Genomic DNA, 27,223 nt, shown 5'->3' with positions numbered 1-27,223 from the left:
ATACACTGGAATATGATGAATAAGGATTACTAATTCAACGAAAATGCAGAGTGGATATTTGTATTTGTATGTATTATGTTCAATATATCGTTGGAATTGAAGGAAGAAAAACTACTAGAATTTATTTTTGTGTCTACACCATAAATGACTTGCACGAAGAAAGTCTAAACTGAGCGGCACGATCTGTCCCACTGAGTAAGCGGGTAGCTAACCATGAGAATGACAAAATAGCTAGATTTGAGAATAGATAGATATGACCATATGGGTGGTAGTGATGGAGGAATCGAGTGATGTTACTAAGGGCACTTGGGGCCTCCTCTCTTGGTCTTCCAGTTGTTGTAGCAAGGGCACATATGCTTGTTTCCATATGTCCCAGGAGGCACACATAAGCACTTGGCGCAACATTTTCTACAGAAGAACATACATGGTTTCTTGAACGCAGTCTTTGCGCATCTCCCCATGCATCTCGGTCCACAATCTGCAGTTGCATATAAATCATATTCGATTGTCAGTATCGATTTTATCATGACTTTTATAGACTTTAGCATTTGGCCGAGTCAAGATTGTGTGAATTTTAAGTTTATTGTAACGAACCGTTCCGAAATGAGGAATTGAAAAGAAAATGAATGTCAGATATTTGAGGGTCCGAGAACTAGTCATGGTAAATAGTACCTTCAGGCCGTAGACTACCTGGAGTGCCACCATTCTAAAGAAAAGAAAAGAAAAAAGACCCCGATTATGTCAATAGACTTTAGCATACAACATTGGCAGGGACAAAACGATCTGTTACCATGGGAAGGTCAGGAGAATGTTGTGTCGGAGATGGATGTGTCAGATGATGTTGTGTTGGAGATGGATGTATCGGATATGGTTCTGTCGGAGATGGTTGTGTCGGAGATGGTTCTGTCGGAGATGGCTCTGTCGGAGATGGCTCTGTCGGAGATGGTTGTGTAGGAGATGGTTCTGTTGGAGGTAGTTCTGTCTGAGGTGGTTGTGGCTGAGGTGCTGGAGACTCTGTTGTTAAAGCCTGAAACAAGGTTAGAGTATGACTCAGCATTTATATGAACAAACATCCAGTCTAATGTAAAAGGCTTATGTGAATTGCTTACTTGATTAAAGTCTCCAAGTAGAAGCAGCACTATCCCAATAAATACAGTCCCAAAGATTGGCTTCCTTGCCATTGCCTTCTGCAAGTTCATTGAATGATTATTCATATACTACTAGTCTCAACAATTGAAGAACACCAGCTTGATGCTTTTCGTGTGTCTTTATAATGACATTTATTAATCTATAACGTAGAGCAGAACAGAGACATAGTTTGCAGGCCCCATATCCATGTGCATGGACAAGTGTGAAGGCAAAACAAGACAAAATATATAGATAACAGAAACAAAAAGGAAATCCATTCAAAGCATTACTAGTTTGGATGAACCATACACATGCACTTACTATCTGCATTGAATCGATAAGGCCTCTCAGTCCATCCAATTCCCTGGTTCAATCTTGCTTCTTTTCGATCTTCTATCCGTAAAATCTATCAGTGTGTAGCTTTTTATACGCGATCTGCTAACTAAGGTTGATCACATGATACCATTGTTCATATTATCTACATCAGGGTGCAAATACAATGACAGACCTAATCAGTTATTTATGAGTCACTACTAATTATATTGATCATCATTAAGTTACCTCGCCCAGTCACCCTTTCAAACAACTATTGGCATTTTTTTTATGCTTCACGTTATTTTGGGTCCTGGACACTACTTCATTTAATTTCTAAGTCTCAGCTGACAATACTTATTTTGACATTCAGTGTTCTAAGTTGCATCTGACACTGAACTTGCCGGCGAACCACAGTTCCTAAATCCACTGACAATCAAGTTGCTGGGTAAAGTCTCGTATTGACTCGTCATTTTAAGCATCGATTTGAGCAGGCTTGGTTACTTTTTTCTAGCAAGCTGCGTGAGTGTGTTCTCCACAAAAGCTTTCTCACACACATTTGAGGTACTGAAAAGGAAAATGACTAAAAATTTATCTATTAGAAATTGAAAAATTCGAACCTCTCTTATTCTCTGACGTTCACTCGAGTTGAAAAAATAGTTGGAAGAGTTCATCAAAAAATATCAAATTCAAACCGTGCGTAATTCTCATCCACCGAGTCTTATCATATATTGTATTGGTTAAAGCTAGTCGGCAAATTCATAGACAGATTATGATGTGCTCTAATATGTCTTTTCACCAACATTGAAAATAAAACAAAAAATCTCATGCGCCAAATTAAATCACAGCCAAACTCGTTTCGTTTAAAATTTTAACTCATTATTTGATGATACATCTTATTAACTTTAGGCATTCTTTTGCCAAACTTCATGAAAATAAAGACTTACATCAAACAAATTCATATTAATATAATATTTTCTTTAATTAGGTATCTAATATTTCTTATTTACAAAAACATATCACCTATTTTCTGGAAAAAAAACACACATGTCTAACACTCATGTAAAATGATAACCATAAAAAAGAAAAACATAAAAGAACGATAAGAAAATTAAAAAAAAAAATTATCAAATAAAGATTACAACGAAATCAGGTATACAAGAGAAACAAGCAAATGGTGAATTGCAATTTGCAGCAGAGGAGAAACCCAGAAAGGAAAAAGTTACCGGAAAAAGAATATGGAGAGGGCGAAGGAGTGTTGCTTCATCGAGAAAGAGATGAACGATCGCCCTCCCACACAATATTTTAAAACACCCACTTGATTATCTTATCATCTTTACCCAAATATCACCTCATCCTAAATCACTGTTCATCACTCTGCTCAGATGGGTAATAACAAGACTAAACTATTCCGGTAATTTTCTAATCATACAGCTCAACGCTACATTATGATTTCAGTGTCTTGTTTGCTTGTTTAATATCTCAAAGTGGTTAGTCTGCGTAGAATTGGTAACGATAACTTTTAATTTTACCTTGCGATATTTATTCAATACATAATTTAGTTGTCATTGTTATTGAATATTATTTTATGTGTTTTTTACTAATAAACGTGTAAACATGTGTGTGAAAGATTGAATTGAGTGCCTTTTTTTGAATTAAAATTATGAAAATTCAGGTCTACCTTTCATCATGTTCACCGACCGGTGACCAGTGCATGTGCATCGGACCTCTGCTGTATAACCTGTATATACTCCCTCCGTCCCTTTTTATCTGTCCATTTTGGAAAAAAAACGCATACCAAGGAATAATTGATTGTATAAACTTTTTCATTAAATATCTCTAATTAATATCTTGAAAATGATGGAATACCCCTACTTTATGTCTTGAAAACATGAATTCAACCAAGTTTTAAATAAGTCAAGCCTTGAAAATTGAAATTATGGAGATATATTTGAAAAACTATCATTAAATTAGTTTTGAAAGTATAAATGGACAGATAAATAGGGACAAATTTTTACTTCCAAAGTGGACAGATAAATAGGGACGGAGGGAGTAACTGTATAGGATAGCGTCTTCATGGCATCTTATTAGATTTATTAGATTTTCTAAATACATAGGGCATTTTGGCTAACAAACAGAAGCCACCGCTTTTCTTTCATTTAAAGAAGTAGAAACACTTGTTATAAGAATGCTAATTTTTTTTTAAACACTTTAATAATTTATTAGTTTTGAGTTATTTATCACTTTTACTCCCCTTCTTTATTTTAAGCAAAAATTCTCTATTTTTTAAGCTCGTCCAAACGGGCTCATAATATAAAAGGGATTTTCTATGGTGTGCCCAAGGGCACACAATAGTCCCTAACTCCAATAAAAATAACTCATTTTGATTGGTGGATGAACAATAAATGATAATGGCCCCCTTGCATTCACATCAACTCCACCAATCAAAACAAGCCATTTTTATAGAATTTAGTGTTTAATGTGTGCCCTTGGGCACACATTAGAAAGACCGAATATAAAATACAGCTTCTCGTAGAAACGACACTCTAATTTTTCTTTCTTTAATATTATAATAATGTTAAATTTATATTATAATTACAACAACCTGAATAGTAATAATAACATATTAATTTTAAAATATAGTCAATTAATATAACAAATTACCATAAAACATTAGAGCGTAGTGTCTTGGAATCCGATAAATTATACATAATTAATATTTTATATAATTTAATCATTCATTTTTGAACAACAACATTAGAGATACTTTTTAATACGTTATTTTTGAACAACAACGTCAGAGATTTTGAAGTATACTTCAATCACAAAAAATATATCTACCTATTCTGAAATCCGTATTAAATCAAAAATTTTATTCTAAAATTCGTATAAAATCAAAATCTAAATCGGATTTTTATTAAAAATAGTATATTATATACTCCCTCCATCCTAAATTAGATGATCTCGTTGACTTCGGGCACGTACTTTAAAATCCATTGACCGTATAGCTACATTACTTGTTTTTGAAATTTTATTTTTACAAATAAAAATTTATATATGAAATTTTCATTTACAAAAGAAAATTTTAAAATAATAATTTTCGGAACTATACCGTCAATACACCTTAATTTATGTGCTCAAAGTCAACTAGCTTATCTAATTTGGGATGATGAGAGTATAATCTACTCCCTCCGTCTCTATTATCTGTCCACTTTGAAAGTAAAAATTTGTCCTTATTTATCTGTCCATTTATACTTTCAAAACTAATTTAATGATAGTTTTTCAAATATATCTCCATAATTTCAATTTTCAAGGCTTGACTTATTTAAAACTTGGTTGAATTCATGTTTTCAAGACATAAAACAGGGGTATTCCACCATTTTCAGGATATTAATTAGAGGTATTTAATGAAAAAATTTATACAATCAATTATTTTTTGATATGTGTTTTTTTTTTCCAGAATGGACAGATAAAAAGGGATGGAAGGAGTATTAAAATACAATTATTGCAACCCTAAAATTCTTTCAGAATCCGAAGCGTCCATGTCCAGTATCGGATGTACACAGGACTCCTGGACGCTGGAGACGCCTTTCATGATTATGATAAGTTTCCAGATTTACGATAAAGTCTTGATTACTTGTATCTAAAATCACACTTTATTTGTCTACCTATTACCACATACAGAGATGGAAACGTCTACTTTAATGTAATTCTCTCTTCTAAGTCCTTCTCCTCCAATAATTTTATCAATTTCTTTGGCAATGTGTTACTATGTTATCACTAACTACTAATGCTGTTGTGTTAATTGATTGATTATTTGTATCTTTTAGGAATGGTATCTTCTAAGGTATTATTGTGTTAATTTGATTATTGTGCTATATTTTACGTTCAAGACGATCATTCAATTTTTTACTATTTATAAGCTTATTTGGATGTTAGTTACCCAAGTTCAGTTCAATTACGAGTTTGAGTGATTTGGAACTTGAGTTATGCTCAATCAGAATATAAGCGGTTTGATTTTATTGGATCGAATTCGAGTATAAATTTAAGACCCAAGTTTGATTAGTTTCACTCGATTGATCCCTGGGACATAATACAGCTGACAAAAACAATGCCTAATGCCTATAGCGTTGGAATTTTTATGATTGTTGATATTTAGAGAGTTGTTGGTTTGGCATAAACTTTCATGTGCTTGTCTTGTGTTCCTTTTCAGTCTGTGATCCGGTAATCCCCACTACTATTCAAGCTAGAAAAAAAATTGAATATGACTGGGTGATGCAAGCAATAGTTTCACATCCACCATCCATGTAAACTGGTCAAGTGGTGAATTCTAATTCTACCCCTTGAGTCGCAACAATCTATACAAAGTTTTCAGCATTAGATAATGCATATGCATATAAGTGAGCAAATTGTATGAAATTGCCATATTACATTAATAATGTTATAAAGAGATACGGAACATATGTCTTTAGCATTAACTCTGTTGAACACTGTTTAGAGTCGAGATTATATTATGTGAGACTGGTTGTTTCTTTAACTATCAGATCGTAAAATGCGTGTTATACTTACAACACGAACACAATTTAAAAAATGCAGTAATAAGTTTATATTACATATACTATGGTGTGCATGAATGGAAACAGGAGCTTATACTGACCTGACTGATAATTTATTCAGGTCTGATGTTAAAGAAAGAATCAATATTCTTTCAGGGTCATTTTACATACCTAAGGACGATCGATCAAAGCCTGAAGGAGATGATGCTCACTTCATCTGCGAAGAAAAGCAAACCATTGGCATAGCTGATGGAGTTGGAGGTTGGACAAAGAAAGGCGTGAATGCAGGAGAATACGCACGAGAGCTGATGATAAACTCAATAAATGCTCTTCATACTGTCCCTAGGGGGGCTGTGGATCCAAAAAGAGTCTTATCCCAAGCTTATTCAAAGACCAAACTCCCAGGATCATGCACTGCTTGCCTATTATCACTGAATGGCAATGTGTGTAATACCGTAGTACTATTTTTGTTATGGTCAATGGCAAAATTCTAAATACATACACCACACTCATGACTCCCATAATACTCAATTCTTATGTTTCTTCCCACAACTAGTAAAAGAGTATTGCATATTTTCAGTCTTAAAATGGTTTTGCCAGAATTCACACTGTGTTTATATGGTTGATTGTTTGCATATTGTAGATCTTAAGGGCTGCTAATTTGGGTGACAGTGGGTTCATGGTGATCAGAAATGGGAACGTACTTTACAAATCACCAGTGCAGCAACACGGCTTTAACCATCCATATCAGCTTGGGCAAGGATCGGGTGACCATCCTAGTTCAGCCATGAGAACAGAACTAACTATGGAAGCAGGTGATGTGATTATTGTAGGAACTGATGGTTTGTTTGATAATATGTACTCAGAGGAGATATTGCTATGGGTTACCCAAGAGATAAACCAGAGCTCGGATCCACAAATGATTGCTTGGAGATTAGCAGAGGCTGCTCTCTACAACTCAATGGACAAGTTTGCTGATACCCCTTTTGCGCGAGCTTCCAGAGAAAATGGTGGCAATCATTCTGGAGGAAAGATTGATGATATTACTGTGATTGTTGCTCTTATTTTACAGGATTATTCAGTTTAGGAATCCAGATTGCTATATTTAACATCACCGCTAGCAATATATTAATACTTGAAATATTAGTTCACTAGACTTTGCCGGTTACAGACTTTGAGGCCGTTTGGGTGAGCTTATGACTTATGAGTTAACGTGGCTTGTGACTCGATGAGAGTTTAACAATTAACATGTTTGTTTGGTAATTTTGACTTATTACTGAGTTATTAAAAATATAATAACAAAAATAAAAGTGATTTATGAATATTTTATGACTTGGAGTAATTTTTATCAAAAGAAATTTCAAAAAAAAAGAATTAGTCTGAATTTGTTTTTTAAGTTAGTTTTTTGCCCTGGCTTAAGGATATTTAAAAAAATATCCAGCAAGTTAAAATTAATTAAACTATTTCTTACTTATAAAATTAAAAATATATATATAACAACAATATTATCATTTTTTTGTTACATATACTTGTCTTAAAAAATAATATATATTTATCACGTCATTATGATAAAAATATAATAACATATTTTCACGTTGTATTAGATGATATAAAAAAATTGATTACAAAGAATAAAATAAATATTTAAGAATAAAAAAGTTATACAAATACATTTATTTTTATTTTTTTTTGAAAATATACAAATCTATTTATTAAAAAATATCAAATACATTTGTGATTTGCCTCAAAATATAGAATATAGGAGTATAGTAAAACTACATAGCTCGAGAAGAATTGGGCCCCAAACAAAGCTTGCTGGGCCCGTCCCATCTGCTTAATACCCAAATATATCGCGACAAATCTAATTCGATCATGACTATGATTTTAACTTAGCAAGATTAGGGATTTACTTAAGTAGCTCGCATGGCCTATGGTTTCAGTATTTAAAGAAGTGAGATTATTGAATTCGGAGTCATTGCTCTCCTCTTTGAAGCAAGAAACTTCGAATAATATCAAAACATGGGTACTATCACCGTTAACAACAATTTCACTGCCATGAAATTTATGTAAGTGCTAAAATTTATTATTCAAGATTGCTGCTTTTTAGTTGTTCATGACATGGTATTAGCACTTTATTATGATTTGATCTTCGTTCACTTCTAATTTGTCAGTGTGTATGTGTTAACAAAGTTCATACATGTATCATGTCAGTGTGTATATTTACGTGCGATGAATTGATTGTGTGATGTTTGTACATAAATAGAGGCACACACCGGCACGGTAATGTGTAGTAGTAGAAGATTTGAGTTCGTTCCAATTCTTTGTTCCTTGAACAACCCGAGTGCAATGTGTGTAGAGTGCTTGGAGCTTTTGAATTAGAGCCTGTAGTGTGTAGAGCGCGGGAGTATTAAAATTTCTGTAAACGGCTCTATCAGGGGGAACGCGGGATTATCTTATACTTTTTTGGTATTTTTTATTTTTTATGTAATCATAGAGAAACGCTGGTTTCACGATAATTCAAGCTTAAAAAGTAAATAAAAAGTGTTATAAATTTGAAATCTGATTTGTTAAGGAGTGACCAAAATGTTACTTGGGATTTGGATCAGAAATACGGTAGTGGATATAATCTTCCATGCATATCCAAGATAATAATTGCGAATATATTATATATTTGGGAGATGCGAATTTCAGAGAGAAATTTCAAAAGATTTTATCGCTTCTTTCATTAATACAAAAATCAAATCATATTGGATTATGGTGTGCGGTTAGGGGCAAAACATCAGAATTGTGTTTCTAGGCTTGCAATTTTAAAGTCCAGCCGTAGTTTTAGGCTTCCGGTGATTTGGCTGTAAAAATGTCCTTAAATCAGAGCCCGACAATGCATGCCATGTAAGTAACTTTTTTCAATTTAGGAACATTTGTCATTGATTTGGGAAGTATTACAAATTTGATGATATGTGTGTCACATAATATTGATTTAATGATTTGATCTACGTTTACTTCTATCTTAGTCCACAACAATTCTTTGCCGCCCTTATTGTTTGTTCTCTGTTTACAAAGTATATATACATGTGTCTATTGACGTGTAATAAATTGTGAGTCTAGCGTGCATTTAAGTTGGCACTGTCCGACTCTTCATCTGTGATTACTCGTCTTTAAATTTGACAACTTTTCTCTAAGAGAAAGAGAAGAAGAAAATATAAGAAAGAGAGGTGAAATTGATGAAAAAGTAAAACGGAAGAATGAAAAGCTTTAAAAAAATCCCTTGGTTGTGCAATTAATTTGTTAAACAAATCCCCATAATTTTTCATATACCATTGTACTCTTTTTTTTAAGTATAACTATTCACACTTTACAATTATACTATCTTTTACTCACTTACCTTCCTATGTCTATAATTTGTTATATACACTCTCCGTCCCTAATTACTTGTCCATTTGATTTTCTATGAGTCAAATTGACCAATTTTTGACTAAACATTGCAAATTATCTATTCAATATTTTTAAAATCTGAAAGTTCCATATTAAAACAGACTAAATATACTTTCTAATAATATGGTACATGTAAATTCCAGTTAAAGTATTAACACATTGACGGGTCAAAAGTCAATATGGACATATAAAATGAGACAGAGGGAGTATTAAAATTCGACCCTTTGACTTCTGACATTGTACCTCTTATAGATTTATATCTATTACAATGTTTATTTCCCCTTTTACAGAAGTTCAAAGATTATCTTTAAATTAAAAGATAGGTATCAACTTATAAAAAACTATCTTATTAAATTGAAAAGAATAACTGTCCTGTCCAAATCTGAATCCTTATTAAACGCAAGTGTCGAATTTTTATAAAAAGGCCCCTGAGTCTTTATTTTGGAGTTTTTGAAGAATCGACACTGCGATTTGTGTATGATCCTTCTAAAAGAGTATGAGAATCATAAGGTAGAAATAGAAGGTAAGAATGGAGTTTCTCCCGGTTCCCTGTCCCTAAAACAAGCTGAATATAATGTTGAAGATACGCGAGTTCTTATATTTTTGTAATTGACTATAACCAAAAACAGGGCAAGAACGTCTATGAGTGTTTTTGGAAATCTGTGTATATATATTTCATAAAATGATACACAGAACCACCAGTTTTGCCAGAGTTCAAACTTAAAACTAAAGAAGAAGTGTCTTAAATTAAAAATCTGAAGAGTGGGACCAAGGTAACACGGTTTATCACAAAGAGGGACCATACCACGTAGGAATCTAGGATTAGTATATCAATAAGGTGGTGGATACATATGTTCTATATGTATTTAGAAGAGACGAATGTCATAGAAAAAGTATAAATAATTGTATCGCCTCCTTCCCTTGATATGCAACTCGCGCGTGGTGCGTGGTACAGAGCAACAGTATATTGTGATTTCTTGGCTTGCACCTTTGATGTCGGTCTGTAATTTTAGGTTTCCGCTGATTTTGTTGTTAAAAAATGGTTCAGAAATGAACCGCGTCATTGCATGACGTGTAAGTAAATGCTTTCAGTTTAGGTTTTTTTTTTTTTATTGATTTAGGAAGTAATGCAGAGTTGCTGATGTTTGTGTTGCATAATGTTGCTTGATTCAGCGGGTACATTTAAATCGAATTGTAGAGACTATATAATGTAAAGTTTTTATGCTAAAAATTAAAACGCTGTGATAAAATGCTGAGCTTAGCTGGAGAATATGTTAATAATTCATGTTATATGTTTTATGTGTGTGAAGAAAGAAACTTGTGTCAATGCAAAAACGATACAATGTACCTCAAAATATTGATTGCTTTGTTATTAACTTTATCAGGCCTAGTTTGGTGGAAGAAAGAGTGAATATTGTTCTGGGATCATTTTACATACCTAAAGACAACAAATCAAATCCTAAAGGAGATGATGCTCATTTCATCTGTGGACAAAAACAGACCATTGGCATAGCAGATGGAGTTGGAGGTTGGACAAGACAAGGCGTGAATGCTGGAGAATATGCGCGAGAGCTGATGTTAAACTCAGTAATAGCTCTTGATGCTGAACCTAACGGAGCTGTGATTCCTAGCAGAGTCTTATCAGAAGCTTATTCAAAGACCAAACTCCCAGGATCATCCACTGCATGCCTTTTATCACTGAATGGCAATGTGTGTATAGTGTATAAGAAATTGCTTAAAATGCTTTCACTTAGTTTTAGAAAATATTGTGAAGTTGTAATTTGACCTTTAAATGTGTTTGTGTGTTGTAGATATTGTGCGCTGCTATTTTGGGTGACAGTGGGTTCGTGGTGGTTAGAGATGGGAATGTAGTGTACAAGTCACCTGTGCAGCAACATAGTTTTAACTATCCTTATCAACTTGGACCAGCGTCCAGTGACCTTCCGAGTTCAGCCATAGAGATCGAACTAAAAATGATGGCAGGGGATGTGATTGTTGCTGGAACAGATGGCTTGTTTGACAATATGCACTTGGAGGAGATATCGGCACAGGTTAGTCAAGGCATAAGCCGGGGCTCAGATCCTCAAGACCTTGCTTGGACAATTGCAGAAAATGCTCTGTACAATTCATTTGATAGATTTGCTGTGACCCCATTCGCTCGAGCCTCTAGGGAAAACGGTGGCAGCCATTCTGGAGGCAAGAGAGACGACATCACTGTGCTGGTTGCTTTTGTTCAACCAGCAGTTGTAGCAGAATCACCTTTTAAACCGAGAGGATAATTTCATTGTATAACAAACTTAAAAAAACACACCTTAAGCTTTGTATGTGAGTGCTGACATAAGATTGGCACCATCTCTGTGTTGAGATAGAATTGTATGTGCAATGTATCCTTAAAAGTGTTGGTGAGTTTTCTTTTTTTCAAATGGTTTGTCATAATTTACTTTATTTGGGCGTGCCCATATAATATACCCCTTGATCTTGTGGTATTAGTCTTTTTCTCTTTACTTGGTTGAAACCTGGTCAAAAACCAACGCCAAAGCGCGAAATATGATAGTACGAAGATTGGTAAGTGTTTCAACTTGTTCGTCATTTTTGACATGATTGATATGAAATTAGGCAAGTGTTACAACTTGTTCAACATTTTTACGGAGGACGTCGTGAAATAATCTGAGCATGTTATTCCACATTCAAGTTCATAACGTTTCTCGGAACTATTGATTCACTGATTTTCATTATAAAATAATAAAGTTAAAAAACCTTGGAAAATTTTAGAGGGGGTGTATTGAATTGGGATTTTAAAGCATTTTTTTGCATTCATGAAATCCGAGGGTATTCAATTGGGATTGTTTGAAATCCATTAAAATCTTGAGGTATTCAATTGGGATTTTAAATTATGCTACAAAATCTGGTGGTATTCAATTGAGATTTTAAATTATGCTTCCGATGTTATTCAATTGGGATTGTTTAAAATCCATTAAAATCTGATGGTATTCAAATGCTGATGGATTTTTTTTCATTTCATAAAATGATGGATTTTGTGGCATTCTTCAGTGTATTTTAAGTTTTTTGAAATCCCATCAAAATCAATGGGATTTTGAAGCATTATACCTAAATCTCATCAACTCTGCGACATTTTATCAAGAATCTGCACAAAATCAAAATCCCATACAATCCATTAAAATCCATAGACTAAAAACAATCCATTAAAATCTCAATCAAATACATCCCGTTTAGTTTCAGAACTAAGAAATGATTACTAATTGTAATTAGTGGTTGTGTATCTGATCATCACCGTCCATTTGACAACTGCATGACTGGTTATAACCCGTCAAGGACTGTGCAAAGTGGCATGAACCCATGGATTCTTAACCGGTTCAAAAGGTCTTGTAATAATATACTAGTACTACAGAGAAAGCACTGATCAATAATCAATACTGATCGGCTCTGATAATTCTTCTTCTCCTCGAGGTATAACAAAACTTATTAGGTCCTTCATTTCTATATATTATTCTTACACATATTTATTTCAATTCAATGATCGAATTTATCTGTGTGTTAGCTTTGACTTTTCTACTGATGCAGTGATGCCTATTCAGTCAGTGTGCTATTACTTATCTTTATTTAAATTAAAATGATTAGTTTGATGATCCTCTTAATCTTTTGTTCTTGAGTTCTGACACTTCAGTATGCAGTTAAGTTTTTTTTTGTTGATCTGTTATATTAGTTTAGATTCAGATTATGGATGTACTACGTATATATGTGTTAAGTAACCGACTCATCTGAGGTGGGAGGATTCCAACCCGAAACCCCTCCTTAAATCATCAACCGACTTTTCCTATACCTCGACGTGACAGGAAGAACCTTAACTGGATCATATTACATTAACACTACTATGTTGCTTTGACTGGTTGTAGTGTGTTTGGGTTTGGTCAAAAACCTCTAATAAGTGGAAATAATCTCCAGAATTTTTTCTCGCTATTTATATACTGGTGTATAACTGAGTTAAATGGTACATATTGATATATATTGAGAACCTAATTCCACAGGATTCTACACTGTACAGATTACAAAACTTCTTAAGAAAAAGACTGAAAAGTGAGAATGGAATTGGTCTCGAAAGGAAAGTCCGCCTTAAATCCCAATGCCCCGCTCTTTATTCCAGCTGCTCTTCGTCAAGTGGAGGACTTCTCACCAGAATGGTGGCAATCGGTGACGACCTCTACATGGTTCCATACATACTGGCTCAGCCAGCAAGGCGAGAATGATGATTATCATGGATGTGATGAAGATGACTCGGAAGACATTGTTAACTTGCTGCCTGATACAATTGATCTTGGTACTGTGGAAGAATTTCTTGAAATGGAGACGCACTTTGAGCAATTTATACAATCATCTGAGGCAGAGGCAGAAGCAGAAAGGAAGTCATCTCTGTCTGCTTCGAAAGAAACCCCTGGAAGTGGTATGCTGCTAAATGACCATAATATGTCTTGACCATTGACATTAATTTCATTATGAAACAAAGATAAATGATCGAGTGTGAATCTGTTGGACTTGAAAATTTTAATATGAAGAGTGCATTTTCTTTTAATACAGTGCAATATAGTAGTTAGCTTGGTACTAACTGGTTGCTTTTTATTTGCGCCAACCAGGACAGGAAGTTGATCCAGTGGAACTAATGAAGAGTCTGGGCTTGTCAAATTCTTTCAAGGAAAAAAGTCCCAGGTCCACATTGCAATCTGCAAAGTATTGGGAGAAGCCGGCCAAGTCTGTGAGCCCGAAATCTTGTAACCGTCGCATCCAGCAGCCACGTTGAACTTTGGCTTCGTTTAATGTTGGCATCTTTTAGTTCCCTAATTTGCAGTTTTTAAGGGCGAGTTCGATGCTGTGTTATATCTTGTTCGTGTACCCTGCCTCATATTCTGGCATCATCTATGACAGCTGAAATGTACTAGAATTTACATGAAACGAAATGGCATGATGTTAAGTTTGCCATCCTGTTTCCTCAGTGTCAAGCCACCAGTAGTACCCGGGCTTGCAGCTCGCAAGCTCTCAACAGTGTCAACTTGTAATCTATGTTAGGTTGCTCAATTGTTCTTGCAGTCATTGAAATTTGAAATGTGTATGATGTATCAAACTGATTTCTGAAGTGGGGATGTCACGTTTTCTCCACCATGTTTTCCTACTCTCTGCAGGACATTCGCCTATCTACATGCTTATGGTTGTAGACCGGTTTTACAGATCGCAAAAAAATAAAGCAAACTATATATTTACATTAATAATGGAAGACACAAGTGACATTGATCTTGTTGTATACAAAAGCAAAATCGGTTAACACACTCATTGTACAACAAATACCTAATAAACCACCCGTGTTCTTCGTATTCTAAAGCTTAATCCACCATTGGGAAGAAAAAAAACCATTTTGTATTCGACAATACCACTGATATAGAGAACTAAACACCTAATTAGGACAGCTACAAAATTTCATATGTTGTTTCCTTTAGTTACAACAGAGATGCTTCCTCGTCAAAACTTCTACTTGTTTGAGCTTCAAGCTTATTTTGGTTGCTCAGAGCCTCTGATATAGCCTTTGGAAGCAAGAACCCTGGTCTCTCAAGAAAACGTGCTCGATCAAGAACCAAAGGATCTCTTAGGGTTACCTCAACACCATCAAATGTCCACAATGTCATGGTTGCTTCCCCTTTCAAACCCAAGGAAAACCAACAGAAGCCGGCTGCAGCAATGTCTATGCTGTTCACATCCCAGCTTGTTCCTGAGACTTTAACTTCCTTCGCCTTCCACTCGCCCAATTCAGGAACTCGGTCGGCATTGATGGGTGGCTGAAAGAAGCAAGATTTAATGCTTGAATGTCAGGTAAACACCATAGTTCGTGATACAAATAAAACGGAAGAAATTAATTCTTTTACTTTTCCTTTAATAGGAATGTCAGCATCCAACACAAATCTGATTTATACATTGAGAGTTTCTGCTCTTATTTCTGGCCTCAAGTGCATATTATATGCTTGTCTCCATCTATATTAAGAGGTAGCAAAGATTTCACATTATAGACTGCATAAAGGAATGGGATGACTATTCACAAATAATGACTCGAAGTGCAGCTCAACAGGACACCACCAACTAGATAACAATGAATTAACTGAAAGCCAACTAGTGAAATACTTGGCTCTTTTAATATCCATATATATTCCAAAATAAAATATTTATATGGGGAAACATGGATGTGGTTGCAACAGGCCTTTGGGCTCTGCGAATATCCTCAAATAATGTGGTCTTGATCATCTAAGGTGAAGCTAATTACAGAACCATTCAGTTGCAAGTGCCAGAGCTACATGATTGGAACTAAATTGACACACTTAAGGCAATTTCTTCCATTTTCCCAACAGCCTCATTATTGAACTACAAGTTGTTTTTTCAAACCATATATACAGATAACATATGATAAAAATAAAAATAAAAGTTACAAAGTGGCAAACTGCATCTTCCTTGGATAGAGTTATACCTGCAATCTAACACCAGCATGCTTGCTCCAGGTATCATTGGCATTTTCTGTTTTTCCCATATGTAAAGAAACATTTGGAGACGCCCAAATCGATACATATATTGTTTGAACGGAGGCTTGGCTCAGGTCTAGTCTCATTAATCCACCAACATGGACTGTCTGTCCGACCTTCACAAATCAATATGATTTATTAATATATAAATATACAGTTTTCAGAAGAAGCAGCAGAATCTCAATATTGTAAATTGTAGACATATTATTACAAATAAGAAAAGTATATGATTGACCCATAGTTAAAAATATAAATTCATCAAGATGTCAAGTGATAAGAAGAAGATTCTCAGAAACCACATCAAAAACATATACTATAAAAGATCAGAAAAGCTAATGATAAATCTACGTTACTACATAACTAGGACGTTGCATAGGTGAATTTTTTTTGATGAAGTATACTAGATTGCTGAACTGTCAACAAATTTTGATTCCAGAAAAATAGACACAGCTGATGCTATGTTGAAATTACAGCAGCCTTTATATTCTTTTATTCTCCACAATGCTAACACATTAGAGAAAAACGGTAAAAGGGGAGGTCTAGAACAATTCCAAAGCCATGTGTTGCATCACAGAATAGTCTCACTGATTCTCCACAACAATCACCACACATAAGGGTGGAGGCATCTTCAGATCTCAAAGTCGAACCTCAAAAATGGTCTGAGAATTACTATTTCGTACTGTCTAAGCTACAGCAGTTTATGTGAAATTGAAAACCTCAAATAAGCTCTTTCCTGAACCCTCATATAAGGTCAGTATCATTAATTGCAGATAAACATTTGCATTCACTGTCACTCTTGAAGTCCCAAGGACAGTCGGACAAACCAAAGATGCACTTTCTGGTCTTATTAAAACCTAATATAACTGAGAATGGTACTCCTCAGATGACTGGTAATTAAAGGAATTACAAGCAAAAGTTCGTCGAGCCTTAAACACTCAAGTACCAACTCTAATCGTTCATCATGTGGATTTGCAATATTTGTTGCATCAAAGCTCTACTGCAGTAGCTTACATATGCCTATGCCACAAACAAATTCAAAAAAAAATTAAAAAAATTCAATACAGCAACAAGCATGTTTAATATACCTTGCCTGAGAACTGAGAGAGCAAACTTTGTGGGACATTGAGAGAAAAGGGAAAAACAAAGGCAAGGACATTATGAAATGCCCCACTTAACATTGTACTTAAGCTCTCCAACACACTTCATACAAACAAATATGGCTATGTAGAAAGAAAAGAAAATAGAGACAATGGAGACAGACTAGAATTTATAAAGTACTTGCCTTCATTCTGTAAGTTCGTGGCTTTAGCTCCTTTCGTATCTCAACCATTTTCTGTTCTTCCCTATTCAGTCTCATCGACATCAAATAAGGATGCAGGAGACCTGGGGTGTCGTACATTTTTGCTTTGGCAGATAATACCCCTCGAATTCTTAAAATGCCAAGAGTAGTCCCTGGAACTGCAGCTTCAGTTAGTTTAATAGCTTTGACTCTTTCTTTCTTGGCAAATGCATTTATTAACGTGGATTTGCCCGCATTTTGAGCTCCAATAACCCAGACATTCCCTCGAGGTCCAGCCAATTCTTTTATAAATGTCAATAAGTTTCTCACACCAAGATCTTTACGGGAACTAACCAGATAAACTGCACTCAGCTTTGGTGCACCATTTGCTTTAGCACGATGCCTAACCCATCTATCTAACCTAGTAGGGGAAATTTGGGAAGGCAGGAGATCAACCTTTGTTGCAACCAGCACAAGTTTGGGCAACTTCTTACTGATCTTCTGATTATCTTGGCTTCCTTCCAATGCCTTGAACAAGGACTTGGCGGCTCCTTTAGGAAAGGACCCATCAAAATCAACACAGTCAACAACCATAACAACAACCGTGGAATCAGCAGTTCTGCTAGTAATTTTCATCAACCGGGTAGTTATTAATCTATCAAAGTCGAAATCAGGTATCAAATTTTCAGCAGTCTGATTCTTCACTTGCCCATAATTTCTCAACGAATGACACCTAGCACAGACCGTAACCTCTTCTATCTCCCTCCTAGCCTCCCTCGCATTCCTTTTCCTCTCAGATTTAGACACTCTCTTCCTCTTCCTCTTCTCTATACTCTCCTCCGTGATATTCCCATATCCTACACTAGGAGCCGTAAACCCATCCAACTCCACCTCATCATCCTCATCAATATCAAAATCAGAATCCCATTCTTCCGAATCCCAATCAATCCCATCTTTACTCTTCACCTTATCCACCTCCCCATCACTATCCTCAAAACCAACATCAATCTCATCCCCATTTTCATCACTCAGGAAATCATCCTCCCCCTCCTCTTCCTCCAACACATCACTTACTACATCCACCTTCCTTTCTTGATAATACCCCGGAAGACTGGGGTCACTATCTTGCATAAAAATCCCACAACCAGGACAAACATCACCAAAGTTCTCATCCTCATCTCTACCCTCACTAAGCAGTGGTTTCCAAGAGCCTTTTCTTGATGATTTCTCTAAATTACTCTCATTAATTATCTGGGTTGTTTCTTGACTACACTTTACTGACAAAGAAACGCACAAATCTTTCTTTTTGCATAATTTCTTGTATAAACCTGCAAAGTACGGTGATTCAAACCGTGGGTGTGCACTAAAATAAAAGCAAATGTGTAAGATTTAAAGAATAAAAAGGGGAAAATAGAAGGTACCGTGAAAGATGTTAGGTCTTGATGATGATATAGCTTGAGTAAAGTTGGAGTTGTAGAGCTGAAATTTTGTTGAGGAAGTAGTGGACAGTGGAAGTGACATCTTCTTAGGTTAAAAGACTTAAACCCTCTTCTGGATGTCGTCTGGCTTATCCCCTCATCATTCTCCGACGATGAATTTACAATTCTTTGGGCAATCACGCAATGTAATTTCTAGTTTTACTAGTGTTCTCGTTTTGATGCCAAGATTTTGGCGAGGATATATTTTCCGTCTCAAATGAATTCTTTATTATTTATCGGTACAATTATTAAAAAAATTATGGGCGTACACAGTTTATAGGTTGTAATTTTTCACAACCAGAAAGATGCAGATAGATTATTGGAATGGGGATCATTAAACAAAGAGGCATATGTAGAGGCGAATTGTTCAAATACAAATGCTTAAAATACAAATTATCGTTAAAGATCATCCATTCACCTGTTCCACATATGTCATCACTCATTTAAGGCTCATCCTCACACTCGCTCAATCCACCTCGAACTCGCTAAAATCTCGTCAAATCTACGCATAGATTCTGAACAGACTAGTCTGAAAAGACAAAATTTGGCCCCATCATGTTCTCATTAAACCCACCCCGATCCTACTAGATCTCACTCACACTCCATCTAAGTCTGTCTCGGGTCCATCCCATGTCTCAAAATCTTTACCATTACACTTATTTCTTGCAACCAAATACCAAGTACCAAGTACGGTTTGAAATGGGTAAAACTTGTATATTATTTCATAATATCGCAAACCAACGATCTCGGATTCGTATCAATATAATTAAGGACTAATACAAGAGTGTAGCAACTTGGTGTTTAGACCTTACTGAAGATGATATTCCTTTTGTTTTAAATTATACAGTTCAATCGTGAAAAGGAAAAAATAATTTAAAAATAGTTGTCAATTCTAATTTTAAATACAAGTATATGATCAATTACTTACATTTTTAAGATTATTTGTTATTTATCACATACTTACACTGTTTTAAGTGAAAGCATTTATTTTTTCAAGACAAACATTTAATTTGAAACGTGAGTATATCCTCATCACAAAATTTACACAAATATGGAATGATTTTAGTAGTAAGATTGATATAAATACAGCGGATTCATGTATAAAATATCATGTCACATCATATTTGGATTTTTTACATAATACCTAAAAACATCTTTAATTTGAGAGAGTTTTAAAAAATTACTTCAATATTTGACGTTTTTTAATAAAAAATTTCAAAGAGACAGAATCTGATGCAGAAGCTGATCAGTGATCACTGTGATTATGTGCCAAAAAAAAAGAAAAAAAAAGTGATCACTGTGATTAATTAACGAAACACACTCAATCCGGGCTTGATATACTTTCTCTAAATAACCCGAAAGTCCCAAATCTAAAATTTTGAAAATCTTTGCATCAGCGCCACACTCCTTTTGGCGCCTCAAATAAAACTTAAATATATAATCGGAACGATTCACACCCTCAAGCAAAAAGATATACAATACACAATGGCACCGAAAAACACCCTTTCTCTTCCACCGCCAACAATCCCAATCGGTAAAACCCTAATTTCTATCATCACTAACAACTTGTATGTGTATGTGCATATTTATCTTCTTTATCTTTATGTTTTCCTTTTTAAATATGCAGGAAATTGTCAAGTGAGTGTTGAAGCTAGAAACTACAGCTATGAATCCAATCAAAACACACTTCAAATCTCTTTGTCCAAATACAATAAAATTAATATTATCGGTACTTGATGATCGCTCTTCTGGTTTGATTTCTCAATCTATATGTGTGTTTGTATGTGTATTTGATTGTGAACTGTGTTGTTTGATCTAGTGTCCGAGGATGCGAATAAGCAAGGGTTTGATGATGCTAATCCTCGTGGTCACGAGGGAAAAGGTATAATTAATATCTCATTATGAGGATTTGGACTTGCTTATGTGCACGGTGATTTATAATTATATTGTTGTTTGTAATTTGATTAGGTGATTACTGTTTTGTGGTTATTAATGCGAAAGATGATGATCCTGAATCGAAGTCTATGCTTCAGGTTAACTCATCACCTTTTATGTGTATATCTATAATATTGTTTGATTATTTTAGATATTTGCTCTGTACTACCTCTGTTTCGGAATGTAGCTTAAATATTGATGGTGTTGCAGGAGGCATTGAACATGTATAAGAAAGAATTGCCTGCTATGAATTATGCGGCAAATACTGGGAAGAAATCTACATTTCTTCAAAGATGCGTGTCAAATGGGTACTGAATTCTTAAGAAGTTTAATACTCTCTTTTCATTTTGCGCAAGTGAACTCTGTAAACCAAGCCACACTACTAATATGCAATTTTCTCTTATGTTTTGTGTTCATATATACTATTACTGTGTGTTGTCTATACGTTAATTTGTGGTGGTGTGTCTTTTTATCTGCAGGAAATTCTGCACTTTACTTGTGAGATTATCTTCTGAGGAAGGAATTGGAGAGGTATGCTTGTTTCAAACATTATATGTATATGCTCTACATTGCTCAAGCAAGCAGTCTTAAGTTTTAAATAAGGTTAAAAGTGATAAAATAAAGACTGCAGCTCTTTCTTTGGAACTATAGCTTAATAGAATTTTTTCAAAAACCATAGTTCTTATCTTGTTTCTCTAAGGTTTTAATATCTTTATCTTTATCCTTTTTATTTTTATGCATTATTAATATGGAAAATGTTATATAAGAGCTGTTTTCTTAAATTAATTAATAATTCAGATCATTTTGTATTAGACATGCTACATGTCTGCCATGACAGGAAACATATCTGAAACTACTCCGTCAATAAAATTGTTACTCCGGAAAACAGTATCTTGTTAACAGTTACTTACTTGAACACATGTAGTCTCCTTATGAACTATGATCCCTTAATGTTGGGTGTGCACCCTTTGCAGGTTCTTTCCGCAGTAACTTACCAAATAATTCCCGCTGATTCACTGTATGCTGAAATTCCTCTTGCTGCTGTTCGCTCAATCAACCAACACAAGGTTCTTTTTGCAACTAGTTTCTATCTTCTACAGTTGTTTTCTATTCCTGATGTTATACTACTTTTATATTGAAAGATTTCACTTAAATTTTGTTGGTGCTGGCAGCTTAAGATCTGGTGGCTTTACACTAGCCTACTGCTTTTAATAGATTTTGTTGCTGCTTGTAGTTATAATCACAGAATGCAATATTTTAAGGCATAGCTAATAGTCCATGTCCCTTATTTCATCCATTAGCAGTCCCGACAAAATCTTAATTTTCTTTTGTCTTACATATTGGCTACTTCATTTCAATATACATAAAGTCCATATTATAATAAACAAGGGTTCTTTAATTACCATGGTCATATGTTGGAAACTTTATTGTGTATAGGGGATTGGCCATCTCATGTACATGGAACTGAAAAGAAGACTGCAGAGTGTTGGTGTCCGCACTATATACTGTTGGGGAGATGAAGAGTCTGAAGGATTTTGGCATAAACAGGTAAGTATACTGTATCCAGCATGTATATATTGGCTATATAATATATATTAGCTCTGTACAATCCCTTTTCATCTAGTCTCATTGAACTGATACAAGGCAGAAAGTAGGCTGATGTAGTGGAGTATCAGTTATCTAGTTGATTTTTTTAGCTTAGATGTTGAGTTCTGGTCTATAGTTTGCAAATCACCATTGTTCTTGTTCCTTGTTATGACAGTTCATTAGTAATTTGATAAAATTTGACACGTAGCTAGGTCTAATATGGGTGGTATTCCTATGATCTAGTTATGTAAACCATTGCTGATTTCTGTAGATTTGGTTTATACCTGTGAAATTGATCTATATTTGCAGGGATTTGTACCGGTTGGAGAGGTGAACACCAAAGGTAGAGCTCGGAAACTACCTGTTAGGGCTGATGTTCGTAGAGCATTATGCTTACCTGGCGGCTCAACCCTTATGGTTTCTCATCTTGTTAAAGATTTAGCTAACTCTACAGAACCTTTGAATCATTCATCTCCGCCAAAGCTATTAACTTGGTCTTCACCGCTTGCTATTTGTGAAGTTCAAGAGCCAGGAGGCATAACAAAGGTCCTGGATCCTCCTAATAACTCAATTCCAGTGACTCCCGGCTCTTCATCCCATGAAGCAAAAACATTGATATCGGGTATATTAAATTTGTTCCTCTATCTTACACACACGCGCGCGCGCGCACGCACATTTAGACATCTCCATATTGGACGTAGTATTAACCCCAACTGTCAAAATCGAACAGATGATATTTTTTAGGATGAACGGAGTATATTTCTGTGTATCAAATAGCTAAATATTTTAGAGCATTTATGTATGTATTTAGGAATCTATCTGCCTGGTTCTGAATACCTCTTCTTCTTACAAAACATACTTTTTCTCTTTTATACATTGAAGACTGAGAAATGTGTCCTAGAATTTGTCAGAGCTGTGTAATTGTTTATAATGTTTCTCATCACGAGATTGAATGGTTGTGAAGGAATTCACTATACTAAGTTTAATACATATCCTACATTTTCATCCTCCTTGATGCACGTAGAATGTTGTCAGCAAAGCATCAGGTTTCGCAGGTAACTTCATGTGGCCTTTAAAATTTAAGTGCTTATGTGCTTATGTTCAGATGCAGGTTGCCGGGATATGGTTCCCCTGGAGGATCTTAACTGCACAAAAATAGCTACTACTCTAGAATTGGACCAAACTGAAGCTGATGCTGACGGGAAGAATTGTTCTTGTTCTGCTCCCAGTTCTGGTGCAAAGAAGAGAAGGGTATGGGATGCTTCCCATACCTCACTAAACTCAAAGAAAGTAAAGGGAGCTCATCTAAGTTCTTGTGAGTTAGATTCTAGAGATTGTCTTGTGGATGGAAGCTCTTTGGCCTCTTACACAAACAAAATTTTGCCTAATGTTGCTACCAAGGGTCCTTTAAGTCACACTTTTGCAGATGGGAATGACGATGATAATGAAATCAGTAATTTTGCATTACAAAATCTCAGCAAAGAGGAGAATTTAACAAGGCCAAATTGCTACAAAATTATGCTCATGAATATTGCTGATAAAGCTAAGCAATTCCGTCTGACCAAGGTTTGCTAAATATATATATTAACCACTTTTCATCTCTGCAAATAATAATAAATGCATTTCTCAAGAGAGTCAGGATGCTTGAATGGCCGAAATTTCCATTTCTTATTATAACACGTTTAAAAGATTACCGTCTCAGCAATGGTACTAGACTTCAAGAACGAAACATATTTGGAAGCTAAAAGCTTTATAGCATTTTGGGTAGTAGACTAGTAGTAGTTTAGCAATTTTACTCTATACTTGGAATGGGGCAAGTAACTTATATTAAGGCCAATCATATTTGTGCAACCTGATTCCGACTCAATTGTGAAGCTATTAGGTATGTTTGCAACATAGAAAGCTTTTGGGTCATATATTATGACGGAACTCCATTTAGCTTTCTGATTTCTAGCATTGGGCTCTTGGCTCACACCATCTCTTACATGCTTCATGTCTTTTCTGTTTAATTAGTGATGGTGAAATCCCAAAAGAACTTGACATTTTGTTGCAGTCCCAATGTCATAATATGTACATCAACCGAGGTCATGCAATCTGTGATCCTTCTATAATGGATTGATGAACCTATGTCTGGTATGATATACTTTAAAGTTCTAGTATGTGTCTAGAGGATATTCAATAGAATTATCACGTTGGCAATTTAAAGATTATTAAAATCTAGCACCATGTCTCTTTGTTCATCTTATTTGTTTTTTGTTGAATGGTATTATGCACTCATCCATACGCTGTTAGTTTTTAATCAGAATTTCTTATGTAATTTTTGATAATTAATATATTCTTTTGTATGTTGGTGCGGAGAGTGCAGATTATTAAAGAACTTGGTGGGGATGTTATTACAGATGGAAGTCTCGCAACCCATGTGATCACTGGAAAAGTGAGGAGAACTTTAAATTTCTGCACAGCGCTTTGCTGTGGGTAAGTTTATCTTAAACTGATACATTGTTGGCAATCCAGCTTAATATTTTAAGGCCATAAAATATGCATATTCAGTGTGCCTCAGAAGCTGAACTATTATGTATGTGTTTTGTAGAATCTGGTAACTGATTTTTCATTTAAATATGTTCTTTGTACTTGGAGCATGCCAAGAGGTTGGCAACGTTGACGTGACACGTCAATCTTAGTTGCCCACCTATTGGCCTTGGGAAGTTGCTAAAACTTTCCAACTTCCCGAACTAGCTAAAACACATCTAATTGTCCAAAACCGTATATAATTATACCCCTCTTGCATTGTCCCATCATATTCTATTATATGCGTAGGGTACCAGATTGGCAACTTTTGAGGTTGTTAAATACTGGAGTCAATTTTAAACAAAAGTTGCCAAGAATGATATGAATGGGGGGCAAAATAAGAAATCAATTTATGATGATATGTCAATGGTTGGAAAGTCCATTGGCAGTTGGAGATGCTCTCATTGGAGCTGTGTCCCCTTCTGGATTTCTGATTTGGTTAAATATCTTCATCCTTATAAATGCACCTACTCTATCCAGGTTTGTAGTGCTGCCGATAGTGTAACATAAGTACTCTATTGTTCAAGGTGAATTTATTACATGTCAAAAGTCTGTAGTGGTTAAGCCAAGCATGTCAAAAGTTTTCTGGAATATAATAGCTGTTATACTTCTGTGTATTGTGTGATTGTTATTTATGCATGTACTATAATACAAATTTGATACATTTATACAGAGCTTGGGTGATATCAGCATGCTGGTTGAAAGAAAGTTATCGGCAGGGCAGATTTGTTGGTTAGTCCCTTGGCTTTTTTAATTATGAAAGTGAAGTTGCAATTGCATCTTGTGTTTTTTAACTGAAAAATATTTACTGCATGAACAGATGAAAGGCCTTTTCTTCTGACAGACAATGAGTACGAAGTGAAGTATAGAATTGAGCTACAAACTGCAGTTTTTAGAGGAAAGGCAAATCCTCAAGCTTTGCTTCGTGGGTATGATATATGTGTCTCAGCCAATGTCCAACCTCCAGCAAGTACCATATCAAAAATTGCTACATGTGCTGGTGGAAAGGTAAGCCAGTGCTGTTTCTAATGTAAAAATCATATAATTAAACAGAAGAATGTGCACATATAATTCATTAATGTCTCAATTAAACAGGTCATCCATGGCATTGATGAAATGAATGAAGCGTCAAAAACAATATATGTCGCAAGTGAAGTGGAGATGAAGGAAGCACTTGTTGCTGTGAACAGGGGAATATGGACTTTCAGCTCAGAGTGGTTTATGAATTGTGTGATGAAGCAAGAACTAGACTTTGACGCTCCCCAGTTTGCAGAATCTCTTTAATCTCTTGCTGACTTCTAAAACTCATTTAGCAGACAGCAAGTAGAGTTGCAAATATGGATGTAGATATATTTATAAATGCCTTGAAGGTTTGAAATCAAATTTTTGGTATACATTGAACTGCTAAACACAGCCTGGTTTTTGGGTTTTGTCCTCTATAATTTGTCAAACTCATCAGCCGTTTTGGCCGGTGGTATTATTAGAAGTTCTTCTTAGTTTTATTTATCGGACTTTTTCCCCCTCTGTGAAGTAGTTTTATTTATAGACTTAATTTTGTTTGCTGTATAAATTCAGCAGTTTTGTTGTTACTGCCTATCAAGTCCTTTCTATAATATGACTCTGTAAAAATATAAAACTTTGTGATCAAAATAGTTTTGTGCGAATGTGAAATCGATGATATTTATAGAGCAAAGATGATTTTCAAAATCAATAATAGACTTGGCCAATTTAATTTTTGATTTCAAACTATAATTTATACTTTTAATTTTTTTGTTTTATACAATTTAAATATAATATTTCAAATCAGTGATTTATTAAAAAAAATCTGATTATTTTTAGAAAATTATTTTATCATTATATCGATTTTAGTTAAAAAACTGGAGATATTTTTGATTTGATTTGATTAAAAACACTTGATTTATCGAAAACATAAGATTTTTTTCTTTTTGAAACAAAATCAAAAACATAAGATAAATTCCTAATAAATCTTACGTAATTGATAATTCTGCAATTGTATCACACGAATCGAAAGGAAAATAACTTAAGGCGGTGCAGAATCGATGCCCAAACCAGTATTGAACATGAAAGTGAAATAAAATACAAGGGGTAGGGTATCAATGTATCATGAATCGCGCAACATTCAGCCGGAACCAACGCCTACTGCTAACGTCACTTTCAACTTTGTCTTTTTTCAGACAAAGGTAGTGTTTGGCCACGGCTTTTAAGCCAACTTCCGGGCTTATAAGTTAGAAGCACTTATTTCGTACTGTTTGTGTAATAAGTCAAGAAACACTTATAAAAAGCTGAGAATGCTAGCTTTTGTTTCAGGACTTCTGCTTATTTCCCAAACACTTTAATCACTTATAAGTCTTAACT

General features: G+C 34.9%; 6 protein-coding genes across 11 annotated transcripts; 4 read left to right on the top strand and 2 right to left on the bottom strand.

The window, feature by feature from the left end:
- Positions 1-101: 101 nt before the first annotated feature.
- Positions 102-2,808, bottom strand: LOC108224995 (gibberellin-regulated protein 14). Of its 3 annotated transcripts, XM_017399778.2 has the most exons (6): positions 2,667-2,747; positions 1,450-1,606; positions 1,110-1,187; positions 791-1,027; positions 673-706; positions 102-478 (listed from the first exon to the last, which is right to left on the bottom strand). In XM_017399778.2, the coding sequence occupies exons 2-6, from the start codon at positions 1,456-1,458 to the stop codon at positions 297-299; spliced, it is 540 nt and encodes a 179-aa protein (XP_017255267.1). In that variant the 5' UTR covers positions 1,459-1,606; positions 2,667-2,747; the 3' UTR covers positions 102-296. The 3 variants fall into 3 exon arrangements, with proteins under 3 accessions (XP_017255267.1, XP_063936357.1, XP_017255266.1); XM_064080287.1 differs by lacking the exon at positions 1,450-1,606 and having other exon boundaries at positions 2,667-2,808; XM_017399777.2 differs by lacking the exons at positions 1,450-1,606; positions 2,667-2,747 and having other exon boundaries at positions 1,110-1,434.
- Positions 2,716-7,259, top strand: LOC108224994 (probable protein phosphatase 2C 55). Of its 2 annotated transcripts, XM_017399776.2 has the most exons (4): positions 2,717-2,854; positions 4,901-5,146; positions 6,118-6,439; positions 6,640-7,259. In XM_017399776.2, the coding sequence occupies exons 2-4, from the start codon at positions 5,127-5,129 to the stop codon at positions 7,081-7,083; spliced, it is 786 nt and encodes a 261-aa protein (XP_017255265.1). In that variant the 5' UTR covers positions 2,717-2,854; positions 4,901-5,126; the 3' UTR covers positions 7,084-7,259. The 2 variants fall into 2 exon arrangements, with proteins under 2 accessions (XP_017255264.1, XP_017255265.1); XM_017399775.2 differs by lacking the exon at positions 4,901-5,146 and having other exon boundaries at positions 2,716-2,854.
- Positions 7,260-10,754: 3,495 nt separating this feature from the next.
- Positions 10,755-11,707, top strand: LOC108226277 (probable protein phosphatase 2C 55). The gene is made up of 2 exons (XM_017401221.2): positions 10,755-11,138; positions 11,240-11,707. The coding sequence occupies exons 1-2, from the start codon at positions 10,755-10,757 to the stop codon at positions 11,705-11,707; spliced, it is 852 nt and encodes a 283-aa protein (XP_017256710.2).
- Positions 11,708-12,757: 1,050 nt separating this feature from the next.
- On the top strand, positions 12,758-14,597 carry LOC135147094 (protein EARLY RESPONSIVE TO DEHYDRATION 15-like). Of its 2 annotated transcripts, none has more exons than XM_064079646.1 (3): positions 12,758-12,896; positions 13,492-13,887; positions 14,078-14,597. In XM_064079646.1, exons 2-3 carry the CDS (start codon positions 13,530-13,532, stop codon positions 14,239-14,241), a joined length of 522 nt encoding a protein of 173 aa, XP_063935716.1. In that variant the 5' UTR covers positions 12,758-12,896; positions 13,492-13,529; the 3' UTR covers positions 14,242-14,597. The 2 variants fall into 2 exon arrangements, with proteins under 2 accessions (XP_063935716.1, XP_063935715.1); XM_064079645.1 differs by having other exon boundaries at positions 13,475-13,887.
- An 81-nt stretch (positions 14,598-14,678) lies between these two features.
- On the bottom strand, positions 14,679-18,975 carry LOC135147093 (GTP-binding protein BRASSINAZOLE INSENSITIVE PALE GREEN 2, chloroplastic-like). The gene is made up of 4 exons (XM_064079644.1): positions 18,701-18,975; positions 17,283-18,607; positions 15,949-16,116; positions 14,679-15,268 (listed from the first exon to the last, which is right to left on the bottom strand). Exons 1-4 carry the CDS (start codon positions 18,798-18,800, stop codon positions 14,933-14,935), a joined length of 1,929 nt encoding a protein of 642 aa, XP_063935714.1. The 5' UTR covers positions 18,801-18,975; the 3' UTR covers positions 14,679-14,932.
- A 1,113-nt stretch (positions 18,976-20,088) lies between these two features.
- LOC135146694 (uncharacterized) lies at positions 20,089-26,349 on the top strand. Of its 2 annotated transcripts, none has more exons than XM_064078999.1 (14): positions 20,089-20,291; positions 20,385-20,486; positions 20,577-20,639; positions 20,726-20,790; positions 20,903-21,000; positions 21,172-21,223; positions 21,667-21,759; positions 22,130-22,240; positions 22,589-22,901; positions 23,391-23,845; positions 24,645-24,754; positions 25,521-25,579; positions 25,668-25,855; positions 25,943-26,349. In XM_064078999.1, exons 1-14 carry the CDS (start codon positions 20,243-20,245, stop codon positions 26,129-26,131), a joined length of 1,947 nt encoding a protein of 648 aa, XP_063935069.1. In that variant the 5' UTR covers positions 20,089-20,242; the 3' UTR covers positions 26,132-26,349. The 2 variants fall into 2 exon arrangements, with proteins under 2 accessions (XP_063935069.1, XP_063935067.1); XM_064078997.1 differs by having other exon boundaries at positions 20,090-20,291; positions 23,385-23,845.
- The last annotated feature ends 874 nt before the right edge of the window (positions 26,350-27,223 follow it).

Source organism: Daucus carota, chromosome 6 (genome assembly GCF_001625215.2).
Source record: "Daucus carota subsp. sativus chromosome 6, DH1 v3.0, whole genome shotgun sequence".
Lineage (NCBI taxonomy): Eukaryota > Viridiplantae > Streptophyta > Magnoliopsida > Apiales > Apiaceae > Daucus > Daucus carota.
The sequence above is the reverse complement of the archived record's forward strand: the minus strand, read 5'-3'. Positions and strand labels throughout refer to the sequence as shown.

What these genes read in the sequence shown, in the direction of transcription:
- LOC108224994 (XM_017399775.2), top strand. Translation starts at nt 2,826, where the DNA reads ATGGGTAATAACAAGACTAAACTATTCCG. An exon ending in AACAAGACTAAACTATTCCG is followed by an intron (nt 2,855 to 6,117) that starts GTAATTTTCTAA and finishes TAATTTATTCAG; the next exon opens with GTCTGATGTTAAAGAAAGAA. An exon ending in TATTATCACTGAATGGCAAT is followed by an intron (nt 6,440 to 6,639) that starts GTGTGTAATACC and finishes TGCATATTGTAG; the next exon opens with ATCTTAAGGGCTGCTAATTT.
- LOC108226277 (XM_017401221.2), top strand. Translation starts at nt 10,755, where the DNA reads ATGCAAAAACGATACAATGTACCTCAAAATATTGATTGCTTTGTTATT. An exon ending in TTTTATCACTGAATGGCAAT is followed by an intron (nt 11,139 to 11,239) that starts GTGTGTATAGTG and finishes TGTGTGTTGTAG; the next exon opens with ATATTGTGCGCTGCTATTTT.
- LOC108224995 (XM_017399777.2), bottom strand. Translation starts at nt 1,214, where the DNA reads ATGAATAATCATTCAATGAACTTGCAGAAGGCAATGGCAAGGAAGCCA. An exon ending in TACTTGGAGACTTTAATCAA is followed by an intron (nt 1,028 to 1,109) that starts GTAAGCAATTCA and finishes ACCTTGTTTCAG; the next exon opens with GCTTTAACAACAGAGTCTCC. An exon ending in AGGTAGTCTACGGCCTGAAG is followed by an intron (nt 479 to 672) that starts GTACTATTTACC and finishes ATGCAACTGCAG; the next exon opens with ATTGTGGACCGAGATGCATG.
- LOC135146694 (XM_064078997.1), top strand. Translation starts at nt 20,243, where the DNA reads ATGGCACCGAAAAACACCCTTTCTCTTCCACCGCCAACAATCCCAATC. An exon ending in AAGGATTTTGGCATAAACAG is followed by an intron (nt 22,241 to 22,588) that starts GTAAGTATACTG and finishes CTATATTTGCAG; the next exon opens with GGATTTGTACCGGTTGGAGA. An exon ending in TCGGCAGGGCAGATTTGTTG is followed by an intron (nt 25,580 to 25,667) that starts GTTAGTCCCTTG and finishes CTGCATGAACAG; the next exon opens with ATGAAAGGCCTTTTCTTCTG.
- LOC135147094 (XM_064079646.1), top strand. Translation starts at nt 13,530, where the DNA reads ATGGAATTGGTCTCGAAAGGAAAGTCCGCCTTAAATCCCAATGCCCCG. An exon ending in GAAAGAAACCCCTGGAAGTG is followed by an intron (nt 13,888 to 14,077) that starts GTATGCTGCTAA and finishes TGCGCCAACCAG; the next exon opens with GACAGGAAGTTGATCCAGTG.
- LOC135147093 (XM_064079644.1), bottom strand. Translation starts at nt 18,800, where the DNA reads ATGTCACTTCCACTGTCCACTACTTCCTCAACAAAATTTCAGCTCTAC. An exon ending in CACGAACTTACAGAATGAAG is followed by an intron (nt 16,117 to 17,282) that starts GCAAGTACTTTA and finishes TGATTTGTGAAG; the next exon opens with GTCGGACAGACAGTCCATGT. An exon ending in ATGCTGGTGTTAGATTGCAG is followed by an intron (nt 15,269 to 15,948) that starts GTATAACTCTAT and finishes TGCTTCTTTCAG; the next exon opens with CCACCCATCAATGCCGACCG.